The sequence below is a fragment of the Podospora pseudocomata genome, chromosome 6 (assembly GCF_035222375.1).
Source record: "Podospora pseudocomata strain CBS 415.72m chromosome 6, whole genome shotgun sequence".
NCBI classification, from domain to species: Eukaryota; Fungi; Ascomycota; class Sordariomycetes; order Sordariales; family Podosporaceae; genus Podospora; species Podospora pseudocomata.
In genome coordinates, this window is record NC_085890.1 from 1,373,027 (window position 1) to 1,395,791 (window position 22,765).

The 22,765-nt window shown below is 52.8% G+C and overlaps 6 protein-coding genes across 6 annotated transcripts; 4 read left to right on the forward strand and 2 right to left on the reverse strand.

Moving 5' to 3' along the window:
- Window positions 1-2,004: 2,004 nt before the first annotated feature.
- On the forward strand, window positions 2,005-4,142 carry QC762_603180 (uncharacterized protein; the record flags this gene model as incomplete). Its single annotated transcript, XM_062892006.1, has 2 exons — window positions 2,005-4,065; window positions 4,125-4,142. The coding sequence occupies 2 exons, from the start codon at window positions 2,005-2,007 to the stop codon at window positions 4,140-4,142; spliced, it is 2,079 nt and encodes a 692-aa protein (XP_062740471.1).
- A 1,876-nt stretch (window positions 4,143-6,018) lies between these two features.
- On the forward strand, window positions 6,019-10,617 carry QC762_603170 (uncharacterized protein; the record flags this gene model as incomplete). Its single annotated transcript, XM_062892005.1, has 10 exons — window positions 6,019-6,938; window positions 7,004-7,748; window positions 8,150-8,336; window positions 8,447-8,479; window positions 8,612-9,527; window positions 9,589-9,679; window positions 9,732-9,913; window positions 9,967-10,224; window positions 10,281-10,379; window positions 10,443-10,617. Exons 5-10 carry the CDS (start codon window positions 8,629-8,631, stop codon window positions 10,615-10,617), a joined length of 1,704 nt encoding a protein of 567 aa, XP_062740472.1. The 5' UTR covers window positions 6,019-6,938; window positions 7,004-7,748; window positions 8,150-8,336; window positions 8,447-8,479; window positions 8,612-8,628.
- A 731-nt stretch (window positions 10,618-11,348) lies between these two features.
- rio2 (Serine/threonine-protein kinase rio2) lies at window positions 11,349-13,008 on the reverse strand. The gene is made up of 2 exons (XM_062892004.1): window positions 12,699-13,008; window positions 11,349-12,572 (listed from the first exon to the last, which is right to left on the reverse strand). Exons 1-2 carry the CDS (start codon window positions 12,759-12,761, stop codon window positions 11,391-11,393), a joined length of 1,245 nt encoding a protein of 414 aa, XP_062740473.1. The 5' UTR covers window positions 12,762-13,008; the 3' UTR covers window positions 11,349-11,390.
- Window positions 13,009-13,079: 71 nt separating this feature from the next.
- Window positions 13,080-16,678, forward strand: RPN1 (proteasome regulatory particle base subunit). Its single transcript, XM_062892003.1, has 5 exons — window positions 13,080-13,566; window positions 13,629-13,699; window positions 13,758-14,199; window positions 14,260-16,289; window positions 16,349-16,678. The coding sequence occupies exons 1-5, from the start codon at window positions 13,437-13,439 to the stop codon at window positions 16,373-16,375; spliced, it is 2,700 nt and encodes an 899-aa protein (XP_062740474.1). The 5' UTR covers window positions 13,080-13,436; the 3' UTR covers window positions 16,376-16,678.
- Window positions 16,679-17,124: 446 nt separating this feature from the next.
- sec1 (syntaxin binding protein 1) lies at window positions 17,125-19,314 on the reverse strand (the record flags this gene model as incomplete). The annotated part of the gene is made up of 1 exon (XM_062892002.1): window positions 17,125-19,314. One exon carries the CDS (start codon window positions 19,312-19,314, stop codon window positions 17,125-17,127), a length of 2,190 nt encoding a protein of 729 aa, XP_062740475.1.
- A 1,647-nt stretch (window positions 19,315-20,961) lies between these two features.
- Window positions 20,962-22,743, forward strand: QC762_603120 (uncharacterized protein; the record flags this gene model as incomplete). Its single annotated transcript, XM_062892001.1, has 4 exons — window positions 20,962-21,186; window positions 21,283-21,450; window positions 21,526-21,962; window positions 22,044-22,743. The coding sequence occupies 4 exons, from the start codon at window positions 20,962-20,964 to the stop codon at window positions 22,741-22,743; spliced, it is 1,530 nt and encodes a 509-aa protein (XP_062740476.1).
- Window positions 22,744-22,765: the final 22 nt, after the last annotated feature.

The following is a 22,765-nucleotide window of genomic DNA, read 5'->3' on the forward strand; positions in this document are numbered from 1 at the left end:
CCGGCGCTACCCCGAAAATAGAGTGTAGCAAAAGTTGGGGGATTTTGGGGTTGGACATGGTGCATAATCCTAGCGTCGACCATGTCCTTGGTCTTGAATCGCAAACCTCCACTTTCCCCTGATCCCATGTGACGACCCTCCCAACGACTTCGACTCCCGATATCATTGCCGTCCGAAGCCTCCCGGGGTGATCCCGAACCCTCGCACGCTGGGCAAGCTTGTTTGTCCCGGCCAAGTGGTGGGGTCCCCGCCTTTTGCGGTTCTGCGCGGGGCCAAAATTCGAGCCGAAGTGGGAGGGGTTGACCACGAGGTTGGTTGCGGTAGTGGACGCCATCGCGGGGACAGCACACGACACGATGCCGTCCGACAGTAGAGAGGTGGTCAGCAGCAACAAGCTGGAGATGGGACATTGGGAATTCATCAAGAAATGGCGGAATCTGATCGGGCAGACATGGCTTCAAGTCAACTTTGTGCCAGGTGTCCCCTACATATTCTCCCACCACAAACACGACTCTGGCTGGTCTGAACCCTTGGAACATGATAGAGAAACTTGGGATTTGGCAGTGATTCTGCGACAGAAACAGCTGCCGAATCACCAAGAGATATTGAAGCTGATACTACCGATGCAGTGAATGCAGCGATCGCGGACTCGGTTCTGCACCGGATTCCATGTGGGGGTGCCAAGGACCACCTCCACGGCCCGGGCTTCGCTGTCCAAATCAATCCTACACTGTAAAAGTTCTTCAGCTTTCTTGTTGGTGCGGGGGATGCTCTCGTTGCAGCCGCCCTCCTTGTTGGGTTCTCTCAACTGCTGGCTCCCACCTTCCACTTGCCCTCATTCTTTTCCCTCCTCCCAGTCGCTTCTGTGTGGGTATCTTGGAAGAAAATCGAGATGCCTGTGTTCGTTCATGAACAAACGGAGTCCAATGGCGAATGCAAGATCTTCAGAAGAACAGGCCAGATATCAAACAACATTATGGGGTACGGTAGGTAGGTAGGTATCGTAGATCTCTCGCAGCGTACACTTTCGCAAGGTGCCGGCGGGGCGCGTAATGTACGGCGTATGTTAAAATACCACTCCACGTCGAAACGACGTCTGACTCGATTTGGAACGAGTGGAGACCCTTTCGCGCAATTTATTGCTGACTGTGCCAACAACTGGAGGCCAGGCGAGCTCGCCGTTTGCTGGGCTGGTCCGGCGGCCGTCGCACGTTGAGGAAAACCGCTCCCCGAGTCATCTTGTGTTCCAGGCTGGAGGCAGATATTAAAGCACTTTGGCGGACTGACGGGAATAGCCTTGCGGCTCCGATGAAACGGCACGTCACGCAAAGCCTCGTCTCGTCTGATGAAGCGTTCCAGCGCTAGGTAGGCTGTGCGGTTGCTTGGCTGCCAGGCTGGGCGGATATGGATCTCGTCGGAGATGGTGGAGTTGACAGATGGCACCCGACGGGTGTGGAAAAAGCCCGGGCCCCGGGACCCTGGAAGGTTGAGGCTAGCGTCCCGGGGCCAGCATGTGGTTATCTGTCGATAAAGTAAGACCGCCGCAATCCCGTACCGCTGAATAAAATTCTACTTGATTCTCTGGTTGACTGCCTCTTCCCTCAAGCGACTGCCCCCTTTCTTCTTCTTCTTCTTCCTTTATTTGTATTCTCTTCACTCGAGCAGCCTCCCCGTCGACCAGCCGCTTAACCCCTCCGCCTTGTCCCTCCCCTGAGACTTGTGCCTGTCTGCCGTCTGACAGCCACACGCTTGGAGGTCGGCGCTTGTTTGTCTTCCGTTGAATTGGCGCTTTCGCCCGCGCCGATCCGACACCGCGACCACTGGACGGCTAACGTTTGCCGTTTCCAATCCGCCTGCCCCGATCCGATCGCATCGGCGGCACCGCTCCTCCTTAACTTGAGGAGCTCTCTCCCGTTTCCGGCTCCCGGGACGGCCTCAGAAACACACCGATAACACTCCTACGCCGTCATTGAGCCCCCGTTCTGCAGTCCGTGAACCGTCGCCATGGCTGAACTCGATACGCTGGACATTATTGTCCTAGCCGCCATCCTCTTGGGGACGGTGGCATACTTCACCAAGGGCAAGCTTTGGGGCGTCGCCAAGGACCCCTATGCCAGCTCTCTCGCGGCCGCCAGTGGCGCCAAGGCTGGAAAGACAAGAAACATTCTCGAGAAGATGGAGGAGTCTGGCAAGAACTGCATTATTTTCTATGGATCGCAAACTGGCACCGCTGAGGACTACGCCTCGAGACTCGCAAAGGAGGGCAAGAGCCGTTATGGCCTCGAGACCATGGTTGCCGACTTGGAGGACTACGACTATGACAATCTCGATGCCATCCCTGAGGACAAGGTCGTCATGTTTGTGCTTGCCACCTACGGTGAGGGCGAGCCCACCGACAACGCTGTTGACTTTTACGAGTTCATCAACGGGGACTCCCCGCAATTCACTTTGGACAACGAACCCGCTCTTGGCAACCTGAACTACGTCGCTTTCGGTCTTGGCAACAACACTTATGAGCACTACAACATCATGGTTCGCAACGTGGACAAGGCCCTTCAGAAGCTGGGTGCCCACCGCATTGGTCAGGCTGGCGAGGGTGACGATGGCGCTGGCACCATGGAAGAGGATTTCTTGGCTTGGAAGGACCCCATGTGGAAGGCTCTCGCTGAGAAGATGGGTCTTGAGGAGCGCGAGGCTGTCTATGAGCCCGTATTTGGTATCGTTGAACGTGACACTCTTACTGCCGAGTCCCCTGAGGTCTACCTTGGTGAGCCCAACAAGACCCACCTCGATGGTACCCCCAAGGGCCCCTTCAACGCGCACAACCCCTACATCGCCCCTATCGCCGAATCCTACGAGTTGTTCAACGTCAAGGACCGCAACTGCCTTCACATGGAAGTCGACATCAGCGCCTCTAATCTCAGCTACCAGACTGGTGACCATCTCGCTGTTTGGCCCACCAACCCTGGCGAGGAGGTCGACCGGTTCCTCAATGTCTTGGGTCTCACTGAAAAGCGCAAGGATGTTATCTCTGTCAAGGCCCTGGAACCCACCGCCAAGGTCCCCTTCCCGACCCCCACCACCTTCGATGCCATTGTTCGCTACCACATGGAAATCTGCGCTCCTGTCTCTCGTCAATTTCTCGCTACTCTTGCCCCCTTCGCTCCCGACGAGGCTTCCAAGGCTGAGATGACCAAGCTCGGTGGTGACAAGGACTACTTCCACGACAAGATCAACGTTCATCATCTCAACATCGGCCGCGTTCTGGAAATTGTTGGCAAGGGTCAGAAGTGGTCCAACGTCCCCTTCTCCGCTTTCATTGAGGGCATCACCAAGCTGCAACCCCGTTACTACTCCATCTCGTCCTCTTCCCTTGAGCAACCCAAGAAGATATCCATCACCTGCGTCGTCGAGGAGCAGAAGCTCCCCGGTCGTGAAGATCCTTTCCGCGGTGTCTCTACCAACTACCTCTTGGCTCTCAAGCAGAAGCAGAACGGCGACCCCAATCCCAGCCCCTATGGTTTGACTTACGAGATCACTGGTCCCCGCAACAAGTACGATGGTATCCACGTCCCCGTCCACGTCCGCCATTCCAACTTCAAGCTGCCCTCGGATCCCCTCAAGCCTGTCATTATGGTTGGCCCTGGTACCGGTGTTGCTCCTTTCAGAGGTTTCGTCCGTGAGCGCAGAAAGATGGTTGAGAACGGTCAGACCGTTGGTAAGACCATCTTGTTCTTTGGCTGCCGCAAGTCCACCGAGGACTTCTTGTACTCCAAGGAGTGGGAGGAGGCCAAGCAGGTCATGGGAGACAGCTTCGAGATTGTTACTGCCTTCTCTCGCGAGAGCAACAAGAAGGTCTATGTCCAGCACCGGCTGAAGGAAAGGTCCAAGGAGATCAACGAGCTCCTTGAGAAGAAGGCTTACTTCTATGTTTGCGGTGACGCCGCCAACATGGCCCGTGAGGTACATAATGTGCTGGGCCAGATCATTTCTGAGGAGAGGGGTGTCCCAGAGGCCAAGGCTGAGGACATCGTGAAGAACATGAGGGCTTCCAACCAGTACCAGGTATGTTTCAATCCTCTATATCCCGTTTACCAAGAGCAATCACTGACAACACGTTACAGGAGGACGTCTGGTCATGAGGACAAATCAAATACGGGAGGTGACGGGTGGTGTGTTTTGTTTTGATCTCATTGATTTAGGGGGTCTATTTTTTTTTTTTTTTTTGACTGGCTGGCTGGGGCTGGAATGGGCTGGGAAAGAAAGGGTGGCAAACACAATTTAGCAGGGCGCTAAAAGGCTGGTTGTCAAATTTGTATAGCGATTTTCCATTGCAAACTTTCTTCATCACACGCACACACACCACATTGACACACACACCACATTGACACACACACCACATTGACACACACACACATTACATGCATGGAATATAGAATGGACCGGGTGGGCGGGGAGCACACTATGATATATCAGGCTCCAAAGGACAAATTCATTTTGGGGTGTGTGGAGGTTGGGTTGGGTTGGGTGTTTTTTTCTTTTTGGGAAGAAGGAAGACTTTTATCATCTGTCCATATCTATATATTTTTGCACAGCACCTTTGTTACGTGGTTGGGTTTGTGGCGTGGTGGTGGTAGATTACTCCCTAATTGTTATTTTTTTCTCCGAAGAGGTATCGTTGGGATCTTGGTTTAGGCACACCATCATCAAGTACAACCACACTCTCCCAATGCATCAATCACACAACTACTTGACCTTCACAACCCACCAAATCCTCAGACACTCGTTATAAACATTCTCTAAAGACACATGAAAGTGTAACTCGAATAACTGACACTGATTATTCAGCATGTTGCCGCAATCCCGTATCAATGATGGGCTGCATGTGATTTCACGGAGTCGTAATGAAGGTATGTATGCTCAATTAAACTGTTCTCATCTATGGTTCCCGTCTCTACAGTGCGGTGTGGATGGGTGGTGTTGTGAATGATAAAACCCTAACCCCCTCCCTCTACCAGATGAGATTCCCTGATCTCATCATTGGAAATGGGGGCATCCCTGATTGTTATCCCTTTGTATAGTTCCCATTGCTTGTTGGGCATGTGAGGGTTTTGGAAAAGAGCAAGTTTGAGTAGTAACGAGTAATGATGGCGTCGGGGGTGAACTTGATCGTGTTGTCTGGTCGGTGGCGTGGTTGTGTACTGAGTGTATGATGGAAGGTCCCGACGATGGGGCTTGGTCTTCGCTCTTTCTCATGGCTACACAACCTTTGGGTGAGTTTAATGACTGGCTGCAATGACGATCTACAGACCAGATCGGCCAGAGAATCTGTCCGGCAGCAGACGCGCAGGTTTAAAGTTTATGGTTGCTTCATGTCTCGGAGCTCTGGCTTTCCTTTGCTTCCTTGGCATCTTTCCGTCTTTTGTAGGTGTGTCTTCGGTCAGCTTGGTGCAAACAGCCACAAATATCCCGTTCTGAGCTGAGAAATGGAGGGATATTTTTTTGTTGTTTTTATTTTCTTTCGTGGGCTAAATTGCGTCTCTAGTATTTGGGTTATTTGTTGAACTAGGTGCCCCTTTTAGCCCCCTTTTTCTTCTCGCTGATGCCAAGCCGCTGGCACTCGCACATAAAAGTCAAACTTCATTTCATCCCGATGCCGACTGGACCCAGAAATCGAAACAGCAAATGGGATTTTCCAAGGAGTTGACACCAAAAAAAGAAAATCCAACGCACAGTATGAGAAAGGTAGGGAGAAAAAGCAAGATACAAGCGGTCAGGCGGTGCCTTGTCTCGGGACGGTCACGCTCTTGCTGCCTGTCTATGCAAGAATACAAAACACGCATGTCAACAAAAAGAAGCAAACGAAGGATGGAATCCACGGGGCATTGCAGCGCACAACACATACATGCTGCAAGCAAGATGCAAAGGAAAAGTAAGGAGGCCCATATCCCACCACCTGTTTGGAAGGTTTTGACGATGGGGGTGGGTGGTGGACATCCAGTGGTGGTTAGGTAAGTCATGGTGTGGGAGCACCGGTGGAAAGCCACCGGGAAATTTCACTGCCCGGGGTTCGACCCCCAGAGACATATTTCTCGCAAGTGACTGAAACATTGATGAACCTACCTTACGCAACGACCAATCGTCTTTTCTTTTTTCTTGTAACATTGGGATGAGGGGGTTGAGGCGTGGGTGTACATGCAGCAGCCGTCTGTCTATTCCGAATTCCAACCTCTCAGACCAAAATGCATATTGCATACAGCGAGCCATCACGTTTTCGGGCAAAATGGACAGAGTGGGAAGAAAGTCAAACCATCGCGCCACGCGAGTTCAACAGGCACACACATGCATATAACAGTGGAGAGAGAGAGGCGTGTTTCCAGAACGGTCAACGGCGATCTTGCTGGAGGGCTTGGATTTCGGGAGAGAGTTATCTACACGCCCCCACCCCCCTCTCTCAGACCCTGCTCATTCCCGTCCGCATATACACTCACATGCTAGATGTATGCCCGCCATGAATCTCCTCAACTACCTGTGGCTGCCCACCCGGCAGGCTGCTTGTAGGTCGTGGTCCGCAGACTATGTGGCCTGTCATCGGAGCTCTGTTCCGTATGGTTGAAAGAGGGTGGTGGCGAAAACGTTCTTATACCCCGACATTTGCTGCATCTCAATCTTGGATCTGACGGTTGAAGTCCTCCTTTCTTTCTTCGTAGAGGACGAAAAGACCACACACACCAACTTCACATGACGAACCCCATCTATTGCTAGTTGAAGTCTCTTCCCTTCGGATTGTTGCCCTCCAGTATCCTTATCCAGTTCTTCATCTTCAGCCAATATCCTACGGACTGTCTGTTGCACACATCTTCTTTCGACGGCATATTTTGGCCAGTCACAAGGTTGAGGCATAACTATCAGCGGCATCAGTATTCGAGAAGAAATTGGTACGTCATCATGTCCGCTTCTTACTGAGAGATCTTTGGAAAGGGAGCGCTGATGACAGGAACAGCGAGAGATATCGGCACCGATCGAAAAGAAGCTCCAAAGTTTGGAAGGGCTGCCTCGTCTGGGTACTTGACCCGTGCTCGGCAAGCCACAACCCTACCAGTCCCGTTGTCGCCGTTCGGGGCCGTTTTATTCCACCGGGCAACTCATATTGTGGACGAGATAGATTCAAGCTGGAAGCCATATCCACGACGATCACAGCAGTTGGCAAGTGGCTTGTTGCAACACCAACTTCCAGGTTGTTGACTTCTCGATTAAGGGTGTGGACGTGTGGAACTGGGGAGCCACGTTTGGACGAGAGTTCGAGATAAGCAGGAGCAAGATTCGACACACTACACGTTCGACATCCCACATTCTTGCAAGTAAAGAGCCTGATAGAAGGGTTTGCGTCATCACATGCTCCCGCAGGTTCTTTCCCAAAGCTGCTCCTTCCCCGTCCAAACAGAACAGCCCACCCAGTCACCTGGAGACGGGATCGCTCCCAGCTGGAAGTGAAGTGCAAGAGTAACATCCACCTGCCCTGCCAGCCTCGTCCGTAGCCATCCTGCGCCTTGAGCCTTGCTCTTTCCTCTTCAGAGTTTTCATCTCGACCGCCAACTTGGAAATCAGCATCTCTTTCGATTCCGACGGCACTCTCATCTCCTCCCCCATCCCCCGCTCCCTCGGCACCGATACAGCATCGCTAGGCAGTAGCCATCACATTATCTTGCATCCGTACCTCACCTCCACCAGCTACTGCTATCTAGCCCGTAAGTCAATCTTCCATTTTAAGGTATCATTTCTGCCAGGAAAGCGCGAGAAAGGGCTTCCCAGTGGTTGTCTCCGCGATCCATTCTCCGCCTTACCCACCCTTTTGAGCTCGTCTGCGACCACCTGCCTGCCCTCAACGACCCGTGCCTTCCTCCAGGCCTCTGCCTGCTGTGTTTCAACAGCAGGAGTAGCATGTGGTCAGCCACAACATTTCACTTCTTGCGGGTCTCTCCTCGGTTCCCTCCTCGGTTCCACTCCCCAGGGCGGTGGCGGTCACTTACTTCACTTTACTTCACCCTAGTCGGTGTCATCCATCTTCCTCTCTTTTTAAAACATTCACCATCCATTCCCATCTCCTTGTTTTGGTCTCTTGTGGACTCTGCCTGATCTCTCGTTACAGCATCAACACACCAGTCAGACCCCGAATCTCTTCCATTCATCGCCGATAGCTTGATCTATCCCCTTACTCCAGCACTCGCTTTGCATTCAACAATTTGGCCTCTAACATTCTCCATCACTGAGTGGCTCGGTTTCTTGTATTCGCAGCATCTGTCGAATCAGCAGTACAAGACAAGATCATTTTGGAGGTGTGTGCGACTTTTCTCTTTCACTTCAGCGACTCTCCCTCATTACAGTTCTTCCTCGCGACAACTTAGCTTTTCTGTCCCATCGCATACTGACTCTTGTTTTGTTGCAGTGATCTCTTGATTCTTTCCCTCAGAATTTCAAGGTACGCGACAACGAACTCCTTCGTCCAATCTTCCACCTTCCTACTTTCTCTCGACCACCATCGACCTTGTCCAAGCCCAGGAGGCCATCCTAACATCCTGCCTGGGGAACACGTCGCTAACCATGTTTTCAGACTGTATTTTCGCAACCATGTCTCATTACCGCACCAACAACGGCATGTCCTCCGAGGCTGGCGGCAACCGTCAGGGTACATACTCGGCTTACTTGGGGGCCCAAGTTGGGCACAGCCAGCAGGGCTTACCTGGCTCTCATGTCCATCACCTTGGTCACAGCTCCGAGGGCATGGACTCCCTCGCGAGCCAGTTCGGTGCGATGAGTCTTCCACCCAGCAATGGCCACGGAGCCTCCAACATGTCGCAGATCCAGCAGCATGGATATATGACCGCCCAGGAGCAACCTGTCGCTTACCAGGGCTACTCGGTTCCTGTTCATGTAGGATTAGCCCCCGAGGCTGCCTATGGCTACAGCGTTTCTGGCCAGTATCCTGTTCAGGGGAATTACGCTCCTTTGCCTGTTCCGTACCACGCGATGCCCTATACCCCCGGTCGCGTTGCCTCTTATGCCGATCGTAGCAGCAGCGAGGTTCCCGCTTTGGAGAACCGCCGCGGCTCATACTCAACCACCGAGTCGACTCCGGCCACTCCTTTCTTTGGTAGCGCTTCGGAGCGTGGTGCTGGCTCCCGTGTTGCTGTCTTTCGTTCAAGCTACACGACCCCTTCTCCGGAGCAGGTTGTGATGCCCGGTACCGCTCCCAAGGCCTCCTCGCAGCCCATTGACGAGGAACTTTTGGAGTTGCTCAAGGTGAATCCAGCAATTCCCGAGGCTGTCCCGGCGGTCTTTACCCCGCCCACGCACATCAAGTCGATCGAGCAATGTCTCGAGAACCGCATTCACGGCAATCGCAATGTCTACATTCGCGGCTTGCACCCCACCACAGACGACGATTTGCTGCACCGCTATGCTTCTCGTTTTGGAACCGTTGAGCAGAGCAAGGCCATTATTGACACTGCCACTGGCGCTTGCAAAGGGTACGCTCCCTATCACCTCAGCTTCCCCTTGGTTGGACTTTTGACTAACATGTTTTCTCAGTTTTGGATTTGCCAAGTTCGCCGATGTCCGCGACTCGGAGAAATGCATTCGCGGGTTCTACCATCTTGGTTATGAGGTTGGCTTTGCTCGCGTAAGTTCACTATTGCTCTGCGGCCCTCGGTTCGTCCTAATCATGATCACAGGAGAGTTTCAATGCGAGACTGAAGGCCGAGGGCGACGAAGGTTCGACCAATTTGTACCTCTCCAACTTGCCCAAGCGTCTCAACGAGTCGGAGTTGAACGCCATTTTCACTGGCTATCATGTCGTGTCCAGCAAGATTCTTCGCGATAGCATGGGCAACAGCCGTGGCGTTGGTTTTGCTCGGTGGGTTCTTCCACACTGGCTGGTTGGGCAAGCAAGTTGCTAATTCCGTCTAGGTTCGAGTCTCGCGAGGAGTGCGAGCAGATTATCAAGCAGTACCATGGTGCCTCCATTGGAGACGAGGGCATGTTGATGCAGGTTCGCTACGCCGACACGCCGGCCCAGAAGGAGCTCAAGCGTATCACCGCCGAGCGTCGCCAATTCCGCACGAATGAGTACAACATTGGTGCTTATGGTACTGCAGATGTTGGCATTCACCCCAGCATCTACCAGCAGGCCCCTTGGACCCGCCGCGGTGGTGTGGGATCTGATATGTGAGTTGCTTTGCCCATACCACTCGGCACGATTGCCTGGCTAACCTTCCATGTAGTTCTTACGCTCCTCGCGTTCCTGTCCGCACTAGCATTGGTACTGCTAGTACGAACACGACTCCAGTCATGTCTCAGGGTCTTGGTCGCACCAACTTGATGTATGTCCAGCCCCCACGTCTTGCAGTTACTCTGGCTCAAGATGACTCACATGCTGTTTGCAGGCACAGCATTCCTTCGGTGACTGCGTCTTCGGATGATGGATCAGCCGACGAGGGCGTGACGGTGGTCGACTCTCCCACCGTCAAGAAGGGCAGCACCCAATCGTCGCCCACCATCAAGAAGGATGCCGCCACCATCAAGAAGGATACCGCCACCATCAAGAACGAGAAGGCGTAGAGAGGGATGCAAGTTGATCCCTGGACAACGACAACCCCCATGTTGAAGTAAATTTCTGGAACGTTGACAACAGCTTTCATATCTCGAGAGATTCTGTTCCAGGCAATATCGATTACGAGTTTATTGTCATTTCGGTTGGAGTGCGGCGGCCTTAGGTTTGTTCGGCGAGTGTTTGGGCTGCCCCAGCACACATAATTACCTCTCTGCTATATTTAGTGGACGAAAACATGTTAGTCATATGGTTTATCAACTCGTTTTCAGAGAGGGTGGAGGACGGCAGCAAGAATTGTTTGTTTTGTTTTTGTGTCAATATTCTCTGGGAGATTCGGTGTAGTTTTTGTTAGCTTCGTAATCGACGAATGGAAGAGAACGATTTTAGCATTTTCGCAGGACAGATTGTGGCGATCGTGTCTTTGATTGATTCCTGTTAGATTGCGACAAGTGTACATGTTTTGTCAGACGCAATCCAGACAACTTGTGCAAAGAAACGTGAGGTGAAACTGCTTTGAGGAATGAAGACAGCGAATAGAGGACAACGGGACCCAACATGGGAGTTCAGAGAGTAGAAATAATGAGATATGCGCAGTGCTATGAGAAAATGATGGAAGTAATACAGACAAGAAAAGGAGTGGATGATACATGTCAAGGCCATAGCTATAGACAGAGCTCAGTACCGTCATAGCTGAAAGACGGGAACAAGGTTATGTGTTGGGAGGTTGTAGCAAATCAACTTGGAGGTTTTCTCATTTTTTATTTTTTGGGGATTACCCTACTTACGTCTTGTTATTTATGCTCAGTTTCTCCATCCCTTGTTCAGCTCCTGATTCTGACGGAGACTGAAACCCGATGACTATTGATGGTTGTTCTTCCTTCTCTTTCTCATCTGTGTTCGTCTCTTCTCCCTCCTTGTCTTCTTCGTCCTCATCCTCGTCTTCATCATCTTCCTCGTCATCTGATGGCTCGAACGCCTCTGGATTCTGCAGCTTCTCCTCCTCGTGCTGCCTGATAGCCGCCTCGAGGTCCTTGGCCATCTTCTTTGTGATACCCGACGCCTCCAGCGTGGCGTCTAACCTCTCAAACCCGTCTCTTCCAACCGTCTTTTTGACATCCTTGTAAAAAGGGCCCGGAGTGGTGGGCTTGAAGTGAAATCGGCGCTCGAAAAAGATCTTGATGCAGTTGATGTCGCGGTCAAAGTACATTTCCGCATTCACATGCTCCATGGAGATCATCTGCGGAAAGTCGATGACGACAGGGACAAGCGTGATTTCTTCGGTTCCCGTTTCCGGGTTGGTGGAGATGTCCTCCCGGATGAGGATGTTGAACTCGTTGTAGTCGCCGTGGATGAGGCCGTGCTTAGCCAGGCGAAGGTAGAGTTCTATGAGCGAGGCGTAGAGGGCTGCCGGGTCGGGGACGGAGGAGATTTGGCGGAGGGGGGGCGCGTCGACGAGGGACATGACGATTGTGTGGCGGGAGTGGGCGATGGGGGTAGGCACGGGGATGCCGGCGGAGTGGAGGGCGGAGAGGAAGGCGTATTCTTTGCGGGCGGCGAGGGTGGAGAGGTACATCCAGGAGCCGGAGGCGTTCTTTTTGAGGTAGTCTCTATTGGTTTTTACGGTGCGGAAGGAGATGCGGCCGAGGCGGTGGATTTTGAGGATTTGCTGGGCGCCGGTGTGGTCGGCTACAAGCATGATGTCGGATTCTTTGCCGACGCCTACGCGGGTGCCGACGGAGTAGATGTGCTTTTTTTGGGAGTGGGTGTGGAGGGCTAGGTAGTCTAGGCCGCCATAAGTGAGGCGGTAGCCGTCGTATTTGGCTTCTTTCATCTTGGCGATGAGGGAGGTTTTGGCGAGGGTGGAGATGCATTTGGAAACGAGGGAGGAGCCGCCTTTGAGGCGGGAGAAGCGCTCGATGATGGGGACGGGGACGAGTTCGTGGTTTTTGGAGCCTTGTTCGACCTGTGGTGGTGGTTAGTTGAGGTGGCTGTGAAGGGATGGGATAATGGGGTTCATAGGGGGGTGGTCCGTTGAGGCCAGCAAGGTACATGATGCTGGTCTTGGTGGTTTGAAGGAGGGGCAACTTACAGCTGCGAGGACCTTCCAGTCCTCCGCCGTCAGATGGCGCATAGCCCGTGTGTCCAACTTCATGGTTGCGACTTGACTGATATCACCTTATAAAGGCTGTATTGTGAAACAGTAGTTTCCCAGGATGAGTTCAAAGGCCAGGGTGGGATATCAAATGCGCGCCGGATTCCCTTCAGTGATGTCTGTCAGTGCCCCTCCATTGCATTGCGCTGTGCCCACCAAAAATTCATGGCCTGTCATGAGTGATAAGATCTTTGATAAGATTACATATGAACCCAGAACAGCCCCGCCTGGGCGCGAGGGTTTGACGAGGGAAACGGAATTTGTATTTACCGGAAGATTCTTAGCGGGCGGTGAGCTGACCTCACCTGTCAAGGATCTGGGAGACAAGGGTCGAGCTTAGCTCAGTGGAGCACTGGCCACTCAGGTTGGGCCCGCCTTGTGTCCCAGTGCCAGGCGGCCAAGCAGTGTCGCGTAACCAGCAAGCTGCCTGCCCGCCTCAGCATCAACGGGAAGAATTGCTAAGCTTTCTTCCATCTCCGACTCCAACACCGACATTATTCAACTGTTAACGAACCATTGCCATTCATTACAGATTACTGCCATACTGGGGGATTTGCGACGCCTTATCCAACCCGCCAACTACCAGGAAACCTCCTCTCACTTTTGACCCCCGCCACCTTCCGCAGGCCCAACGGAGCTTGACAACATCCCATCCCTTCACACATAACCGCAACCATGGCGCAGGACAGCGACCTGTCGAAGACCGCCGACAAGGGCAAGGGGAAGGCTGCAGATGACGAGACTCAGAAGGACAAGGCCGCTCAGCCTGTGGAGAATGGAAAGAAGGATGATGACAAGGCTGAGAGTGCGTTGACATTTGCATGGGCATCATCGACAGCAGAAGCGCTTGCTAACACCATGGTATAGCTTCAGAAGAGCTTAGCGAGGAGGACCAGCAGCTGAAGAACGAGCTTGATATGATCGTTGAGCGGCTGACTGTGCGTTGCCATTTGATTGTCCCTGTTGCTGTGGAACATCTACTTAACTGTCTAACAGGAATCCGATACGTCCCTCTACAAGCCAGCATTGGAGGCTCTAGGGAGCTCGATCAAGACCTCAACCTCTTCTATGACAGCTGTCCCGAAGCCCTTGAAGTTTTTACGTCCACATTACGAGACCCTGACGAAGCTCTACGATGAATGGCCAGCGAGCGATGACAAGAACTCCCTTGCCGATGTGCTCTCGGTGATCGGCATGACCTTTTCTGACGAAGACCGCCAAGATACTCTCAAATTCCGATTGCTTGCGCCCACGCAAGATATCGGCTCATGGGGTCATGAGTATGTTAGGCATCTTGCTCTGGAGATCGGCGAGGTCTACGGGAAGCGCATTGCCGCCGATGAGCCAACAGCGGACCTTGTGGACCTTGCCTTGGCCTTGGTTCCCCTGTTTCTCAAGAGCAATCAGGAGGCTGACGCTGTCGATCTAATGAGCGAGCGTAAGACTTGCCTCCCTCGATTTTCTTAGGAACCTGGAAGGCTAACATCATCGCTCATAGTCGAGATTATCGAAGAGCTGCCAAAGTTCGTGGACGAGAACACATATGGGAGAGTCTGCTTGTACATGGTGTCCATGGTCAACCTGCTCACATACCCCGACAACGAACAGTTCCTCCGTGTAGCCCATGATATCTACAAGACCTACAAGCAGTACACACAGGCCATGGTGCTTGCCATCAGACTCAACGACCTCGAACTCATTGAAGCCGACTTCCAAGATGCCCCTGATCTGGCGCTCAAGAAGCAGCTTTCTTACTTGATTGCGCGCCAAAGAATATGGCTCGACAGCGATGAGACCGATGACGAGGAAATTCAAGAGTGCCTCTCTAACGTCAAGCTTCCCGATCACTTCAAGGCCCTGGGCAAGGAGCTTAACATTCTCGAGCCCAAGACCACCGAAGACATCTACAAGAGCCACCTCGAGAGCAGCCGCGTCGCCGGCCTGACCAACTTTGACTCGGCCCGCCACAATTTGGCTGCCGCATTCGTCAACGGGTTCGTGAACGCAGGCTTCGGAAACGACAAGATGATGCTGGTTGCAGGCGACAAGGAGAGCTGGGTATGGAAGACAAAGGATGAGGGTATGATGTCCACAGTGGCCTCTCTGGGCACGCTTCTCATGTGGGACATCGAGAATGGGCTTGATCAGGTAGATAAGTACACTTATCTTGAGGAGGAGCCAATCCAGGCCGGTGCTTATCTTGCCATTGGCATCATGAACTCTGGCGTTCGGTTGGACTCTGAGCCTGCCATGGCTCTTCTTGCAGACAACGACAAACTTACCCACAAGAACCCGCTGATCAGGGTATCGGCGATTATGGGATTAGGTCTTGCTTATGCTGGGTCTAACAAGGGAGAGCTTTTGGACTTCCTGTTGCCCATCATCACCGATACGACTCAGCAGATGCGGGTATCCGCCATGGCTGCTCTTGCTTGCGGGTTGGTATTCGTGGGCTCTTCTAACCCCGAAGTTACCGAGGCCATTATCACCACGCTCTTGGACGATGACCGCAAGGGTCAACTCACCGATAAGTGGACACGATTCCTTGCTCTTGGCCTGGGTCTTTTGTTCTTCGGGCGCCAAGAGGAGGTGGATGTGATTCTGGAGACTCTCAAGGCGGTCGAGCACCCGATGGCCAAGCCTACCTCTGTCCTTGCTTCGATCTGCGCTTGGGCCGGAACTGGTGCTGTGTTGAAGATTCAGGAGCTGCTCCACATTTGCAACGAGCACTTGGAGGAGTCAGAAGAGAAAAAGGGCGACGAGCTCTTGCAGGCCTATGCTGTTCTCGGTATCGGTATTATTGCGATGGGTGAGGATGTCGGCCAGGAAATGGTTCTCCGGCAGTTCGGCCACCTCATGCACTATGGCGAGGCCAACATTCGCCGAGCCGTACCCCTGGCTATGGCTCTTGTCAGCCCAAGTAATCCCCAGATGAAGGTGTACGATACACTTTCTAGATACAGTCACGACAACGATAATGATGTTGCCATCAACGCCATCTTTGCCATGGGTCTGGTCGGTGCCGGTACCAACAACGCCAGGTTGGCTCAGCTTCTGCGCCAGCTTGCGAGCTATTATCACCGGGATCAGGAAACCCTCTTTATGGTCCGCATTGCGCAGGGTCTTGTTCACATGGGCAAGGGCACCCTCTCCATCAACCCCTTCCACACCGATCGCCAGATTCTGTCGCGGGTATCGGCTGCTGGTCTCCTCACTGTTCTTGTGGCGATGATTGATGCCAAGCAGTTCATCACCTCGGACTCGCATTATCTGCTTTACTTCCTTGTCACAGCTATGCATCCACGCTTCCTTGTAACGTTGGACGAGAACCTAAAGCCATTGACTGTCAACGTGCGCGTTGGTCAGGCTGTGGATGTGGTTGGCCAGGCTGGTCGCCCTAAGACGATCACTGGGTGGCAGACACAGAGCACGCCAGTGTTGTTGGCGCATGGTGAGCGTGCTGAGTTGGAAGATGAGGAGTATATTAGCTTGAGCAGTACCCTGGAGGGTCTGGTTATTCTGCGCAAGGTAAGCATTTCCGGTTAACTTTCCCATTCTTCCAGGAGGCTGACATGCTTTTCTTACAGAACCCCGATTGGGAATCAGGCAAATAAGGGTCTTGTGTCAGCGGAAGGGTAGGGTAGGGTATTTGGTGGTTTCTAGCAATAGGTTTTTCTTACCTACCTCGCAAAGTGATAGAGGGGAAAAGAGGGCTTTTATGCGACAGTACATTGTACAGTACAAATAAAGGATTGGACTTGCTGAGCGTTTAAGCAAATTGAAGCGCAAGTCGAATTGCCCTTGTAGGTCTCCAACCTATTTTGGTTTCAAGATACAGCCTCACACCTCCATTGCCATAAGCTATATCACCAAGCCATTGCCAATCCTGCTAACCTCCTCTTTTCTTTTTATCTCCCGCAAAACTCAACGCGATCTGCTTTCATTGTCATCTGCTTCTCTTCTCCTTGTTGGTAAGGGAGAGATATTTTGTGAGATTGGCGGACGGAGTGCTATGATGCTACAGGAACACACAGAAACCACACTATCACACATGGCATCATCTTGACAGACACGTTGAGTATTGAGATCCAAACTACCCGTTTCCATGTCAAAATTCAATTCAACCCACGACGACGCTAAACGCCCTGCTGTGAGGTTTCACAAGGTATTGGTTCTTGACAAGAGAAAAGAGCAGGGAGATATGAACCCGCAATATGACACACAGACATAGACGCAACGAGAGAGAGAGAGGAAAAAAGACAGATTCCATACAAACAGGACCCAACAACCTTATCCCCATCCCCATTTTCAATCACACAATAAGCTCCCTCTCTCCTCCTTTTCTTCCCTCCCATCCTATCACCTATTTATCCTTCTTAATCCCAAAAATATTCCTCTTCTTCTTCTTCTTCTCCTTATCCTCCCCCATTCCCACCGAAGCCCCTGTAGCAGTACTACTCGTCCTCTCATGGCCCCCACCTCCCCCCGACGGCCCCCCTGGGCCACTACTCAACGTCATCTGCCCCAACGCCTTCGTCGGCGGCCTAGGACCCCCAGGGGGCATCTGCCCCCCCATTCCCATCCCTGGCGCCCCACCCCCGGGTTGCGGCGGCCTCACCTGCTGCTGCGGTGGCGGCGCCGGCCGTTCAAACAAATGCGCGGGCGCCTTCTTGGGGGGCTCATCCATCGGCAGCTTCAACCTCCTCCTATCCGACTTCAGATGCCGCAAATCTTCGACGAATTTATTCGGCGTCTGCATGTGCGACGTAACCAAGTAAACATCCCGATTGTGTTTTTCGGATACTTCATAGCAGGCTCTAGCTTCGGAATACGTCGCTCCACCCGCGACAAAAACAATGATGCGCTGTCGGTTTTCAACTTGGCGGCGGTTGGCAGAAGCCCACCTCGGGGCGGCAGAGCGGAGGGAGCCCTGGGTTTGAAACGCGTCATCCGCCTGTCCGCCTGCTTGGGGTGGGATGACATAAGGGAAGGAAGTCTGATCCAAGGTTCCAGAGCAGAGGTCTTCAAGCATGTGTTTAACCGCTGGTTCGAATCTCGAGAGGGCATATTCCTCGCTCTGGACAGCGGTTTTCGTATTAGGAGGGAAGAGAGGGGTGTTGGGTTGACGTGGGGAGACCTCTTTGAGTTGAGCTTTCAGGGGGCGAGCACCGAGTAATTCGAGGTTTTCTATCGCTGCCTTGTCGGTACTTTCTCTAGATCGTTGCAACGATGCATGCCATAACAACCGAAGAAGATCCTGGTCGATCATCCCGTCGCGGTAGAGGGCGTACAGCGCCACGAGCCGGAGACGGTCGGTGGGGGCAACGTCTTGGTCGTCTAGCAGACGAACAACTTGGTCGAGGATATTTTTGGGCTTCTTGAGGTCTTCGTCGAGGCCGGTGGCGAGGGTTTGTTCCACTGAGGCCACCTCGGAGAGCTTGAACTTTTGGAAGATGTTCATGGCTTCTTGCGCCATGGTAAGATGTAGACTATAGGCTTGCTTCATCTCTTGGAACTGAGGGAGGCCGGCCAACATATCTCGAATGTCATTGAGGCTGGTCTCGTTTTCGTTCTTTCCAGCGAAGTTGGGGTTTTTCGCGATGAAACTCTTGAAGTCTCCCATCAGCTTCGCGATTGTATCCGCCATGTGCTTGTGCCTGTTGTCCACCCATAACTTGTCTTTCTCGGTTATCTCCACATCCTTCTCTTCGGCCTGGGGTAGCCCTTCGTTGATCACCATATGATAGGTAACTGTTCCGTTTGGTTGCTCCCTGAGCGGTAGTACATCGTGGATGAATGATTGGTAGGAGAACTCGTGAAGTAACGGCGCCATCAGATCCATAGACCTGTCCGTGATTAGCAACACTGACTGAGGCCGGGTAGTTTGTGGCGGAAAGTTCTGGTCCACTTTTTGTAGCCGCTCGATCTCGTTTTGGAGGAAGCGAGCCAGGTGAAAGGAAAGAACTCCAGCTTCATGGGTCGCGGTCTGCGGCGCATAGTAGCGTATCCTCGGTGCTTCTCCAAGTGTGTGGCAGACAGAAGCTATCTTTTGCGCCAACGTCGTCAAGTGCCGTGCTACTAGATCATTGCAACTGGGATTATATAGCACTTGAAAGCTGGACGGGTCTTGGAAGGTAACCAAGTGTGATTCTCGGGGGTAGAAGTCGACGAAGAGGTTTTGAGGGGGAGCTGCTATTTGCCTCCGGGCAGCATCAACACGCCGTGCTAGGGCATCGGGTAGAATCCCGGTCCATATCAAAAATGCACTTCGGTAGCGGCGGCGTTCGAAATCGGCCATGAGGCAATCGACGGCAAATGGTGTAGGCGATATCACGTAAATTGCGTCCATGGTTGGATTGGGCTCCCGGCGCTCCTCGATCCTCTCGATGTTCGCGATATTATGGTTGAGAATGTCATCTTCGTTGACGGTGGTGTCGAGAATCGCCTGTGTCGTCTCATCGAGCACCAAAACCTTCCAATCTCCTCGGGTGGTATTACGAATGATGTCGATGATGGACTTTTGGTGCTCCTTGATTATCGAGACTCCCTCCATTGCGGGTGCGATCAGGCCGGACCCTGGTTCAGGTTCTCGGCACTCGGCAAGGTGTCTAGGATCTGGGGTGTCTCGAAGAATGTACGGAAGGGTTGCCGGTCAGGAATTCAATTCGCAATCAAGCAGCGCCAGACAGGAGCAGAGGCAGGATTTCTGAGGTTGCGATCAAGCCGAAACTCGAAACACGGAGCGCAAGTTGGGCCTACTGCAAGACGTCCCCACTACAACTGCCAGCAACAGGATCGCGGCGCGTGCCACCCGCCGAGCCTCCTGCAGCCCAGAACCCTAACCCTTTCAAGCTAGGCATTGAGGTATTGGGGTCCATGTTATCGATAAGCCCCCGCATTCTTCAGTGGACCTTTAACCACAGCCAAGGAAAGGTTTGGCAATGATCTCATTCCTAGACTCCATTTCAGTTTCTTCGAGCTTTGTTGAAAACCAGCCTCCTCAACAGTTTGAGGCGAATAGATATACGAGAGTGCTGCCTAGATTTTGTATTACCATATCAAAAGCATTCAACATGACCCAGAGACCTGGTTACCGGACGGCTGAGGTTCCATTCTTCAAGCACGGTGCACCGGGTGCTGTTTTGATGGGTGCTGGGCACTGGCCTTGCTGCACCACTACGGCGCGGGAACCTTGGCTCCGATCGAGTTCCATAGCCCAGCCCCCCCGCAGTCGATTGCCGTAGGGTGCCGTGAGTCTGCCAATTGGTCTCCCCCGATTAATGATCACAGATATTCCGACAGTTTGGAACCGACATTATGAGCCGCAATGCGGGCTTTGCGTAACGGCATGGGAAAGGGGTGTTTTGGTGATAACCTCGGGAGCAATAACATCGTGAGATGGCCTGGTGAAGCATCAACCCGCCTCCCCCATCGACGACGGCGTTTCGACGCCGATCACCAGGCCGGCCCAATGTTTGACCGAGCTACAGAAACCGTACATGAGCCCTCCGGTCTGCGGGGAAGCCGGAAATACATGAAAGACTCCCAGGATCATCTTCCCTCCATGATCCCATCGAGCCACCAGACCGCTTCACAAGCACAGCCCACCTTTGCCCACGTTGCGTACCTTGACCTTGCTCTCAGGAGAGACGAAAGCGGCCGCTATCCCTCGTCTGGTTGCCACTACTTCTTCATTATTGCATGTCACACATGGCTGGTGATACGACTGCATCACTGGCTTGGCCTTGACAATGCCCCTCCAATCGACAAGGCTTCTCGCTTGCCATTTCCTGCATGCTTCTCTTATCAGAATGTAAGTTGTCGGTGAACCCCACCAGAAACTAGGATCTTAGCTCTTCGATCCCCTGTTTGCTCATATTAGACGCATACATGGGACATGACCTACATGACAGAACTGTGAATGTCATGGGGAGGAGCGCAATAATTCCACCATGCAAGAATTCATGAGTGAATATGCGAATGAGGATGCTAGACCCGCTTGCCCACTAGCAATGGGAGCAACAGGATGAGGATGGGATGGTCTCTTAAGGGCGGGGTGCTCCCCACGGCTTGACTAGAAAATACAATCGTACTCTTGTCCTGTGTCCTTCTTTCGCGACCCCAACGTAGTCTTGACACTTGTTGCTGCCCTCGACCTCTTGCGTTCACTTACGGGACACAACCGTCCCAATCGCCCATCATGAGTCACTCTCAGGACTCCGACCTCGAGAGACAGGAGCCTCACACCTTCAAGAGCGCCCTGACATCCATCCTCACCGTCAAGGATGGCGAGGTCTACGAGACTCATCCTGACAAGAATCCCAAGTGGTACCAGAAGCTGCTTGACATCGGCGTCGAAGAGAATGGCATCAAGCCAGTACCGCTTGAGCAGCGGACGTGTACGCAGTACAACAACTTGTTCACGGTCTTCTTCACCTGTCTTCTCTGTCTACTTCCGTGGGTCCATTTTCCCGTATTCCTGTCAGTATGGACCTCACTAACCCGATGGATCTGGCCCCAGTATCCCAACCGGCATGCTCGCCACGTTGGGCATGGGCATAAACTTGAGGGACGCCTCTCTCGTCATCGTTTTCTTTGCCATGTTGACTTGCATTCCGCCTGCCTTTATGGTGATTGGTGGCATGGAGACTGGGCTAAGGCAGTTAATTCAAGCGAGATATTCCTTTGGGTACGTAATGCTCACTCTTCCTCCCTATTTATCATTTTTCCTCTGTCTATCTGGTCGAAATACTAACCAGCCTAGCCGCTACCTCGTCACCATTCCCCTACTCCTCAACGCTGCCACTCTGACTGGCTTTTCCTTGCTCTCAGCCGTGGTGGGCGGCCAAACCCTCGCCTCTCTCAACCCAGATCAGCTTTCGGTCAACATCGGTATTATCATCACCTGTCTTGTCTCCTTTGCTGTCTCCCTCTTTGGCTTCAAGGCAGTCCACTTCTGGGAAAGATGGACCTGGATCCCCAACCTCATCGCCATTGCCATTGCCTTGGGCTGTGGCGGCAAGTATCTTCACCTGCAGACAAACAACCCACCGGCAACCGCTTCTCAGGTCATGACGTTGGGTGCTCTGATCGCGGGGTATTTCATTACATTTGGAGGCACGGTGTCAGATTACAGCATCTACCACAAACCAAACGTTGTGTCTCGGTAAGCCTCCCCCTTTTCTTCTCTATCCAGACAACGTCAAAACACTGCCCGTTTTGTGTTCTCCTAAAGCATCCCACACCGAGTTTCTAACCACCCTTGTCCCCGCCGAATTCCAGATTCCGCGTCTTCGCCTACACCTACTTCGGCCTCCTCCTCCCGTCGGTCCCCCTTCTCATCCTCGGCGCCGCGATAGGAGGCTGCACCCCCAACATACCCTCCTGGTCCGCCGCCTACGCCACCACAGGAATAGGAGGCATCTTGTACCAAATGCTCGTCCCCGGCCTCGGCAACTTTGGGAAATTCATCCTCGTCCTTTTGGCCCTCTCCGTCATAGGAAACATTGCCATCTCGATGTACTCCATCAGCGTCAACCTCCAGCAGCTCCTGCCGTTTTTCGCACAAGTTCATCGGTTTTTCTTTATTTTTGTGGCCATGGGACTGTTGATTCCGTTTGCGATCAAGGCGGCTGAGGCGTGGGAGGAAAGTTTGACGAACTTCCTCGCGGTGATTGGGTATTGGGCTGGGTGTTTTGATGCGGTTGTCATAACAGAATTGGTGGTGTTTAGAAAGGGGGATTATAGCAGTCATGATCACAAGATCTGGAATGTTGGACGGAAATTACCGCCGGGGGTGGCGGCGCTGGGAGCGAGTTTGTTGAGTTTGGGATTGGTGGTTCCGGGAATGGCGGCGCCGTGGTATACGGGCCCGTTGGCGAAGGTTACGGGGGATATTGGGTTTGAGAGCGCTTTTGTCGTGACGGGGTTGGGGTATTTGGTTTTGAGGTGGGTTGAGATCAAGGTGGTGGGACATGTTTGATTTGTTTAAATGGCATACTTGG

What these genes read in the sequence shown, in the direction of transcription:
- rio2 (XM_062892004.1), bottom strand. Translation starts at nt 12,761, where the DNA reads ATGAAGTTGGACACACGGGCTATGCGCCATCTGACGGCGGAGGACTGG. An exon ending in ACTGGAAGGTCCTCGCAGCT is followed by an intron (nt 12,573 to 12,698) that starts GTAAGTTGCCCC and finishes CCACCACCACAG; the next exon opens with GTCGAACAAGGCTCCAAAAA.
- RPN1 (XM_062892003.1), top strand. Translation starts at nt 13,437, where the DNA reads ATGGCGCAGGACAGCGACCTGTCGAAGACCGCCGACAAGGGCAAGGGG. An exon ending in GGATGATGACAAGGCTGAGA is followed by an intron (nt 13,567 to 13,628) that starts GTGCGTTGACAT and finishes ACCATGGTATAG; the next exon opens with CTTCAGAAGAGCTTAGCGAG. An exon ending in GTCTGGTTATTCTGCGCAAG is followed by an intron (nt 16,290 to 16,348) that starts GTAAGCATTTCC and finishes CTTTTCTTACAG; the next exon opens with AACCCCGATTGGGAATCAGG.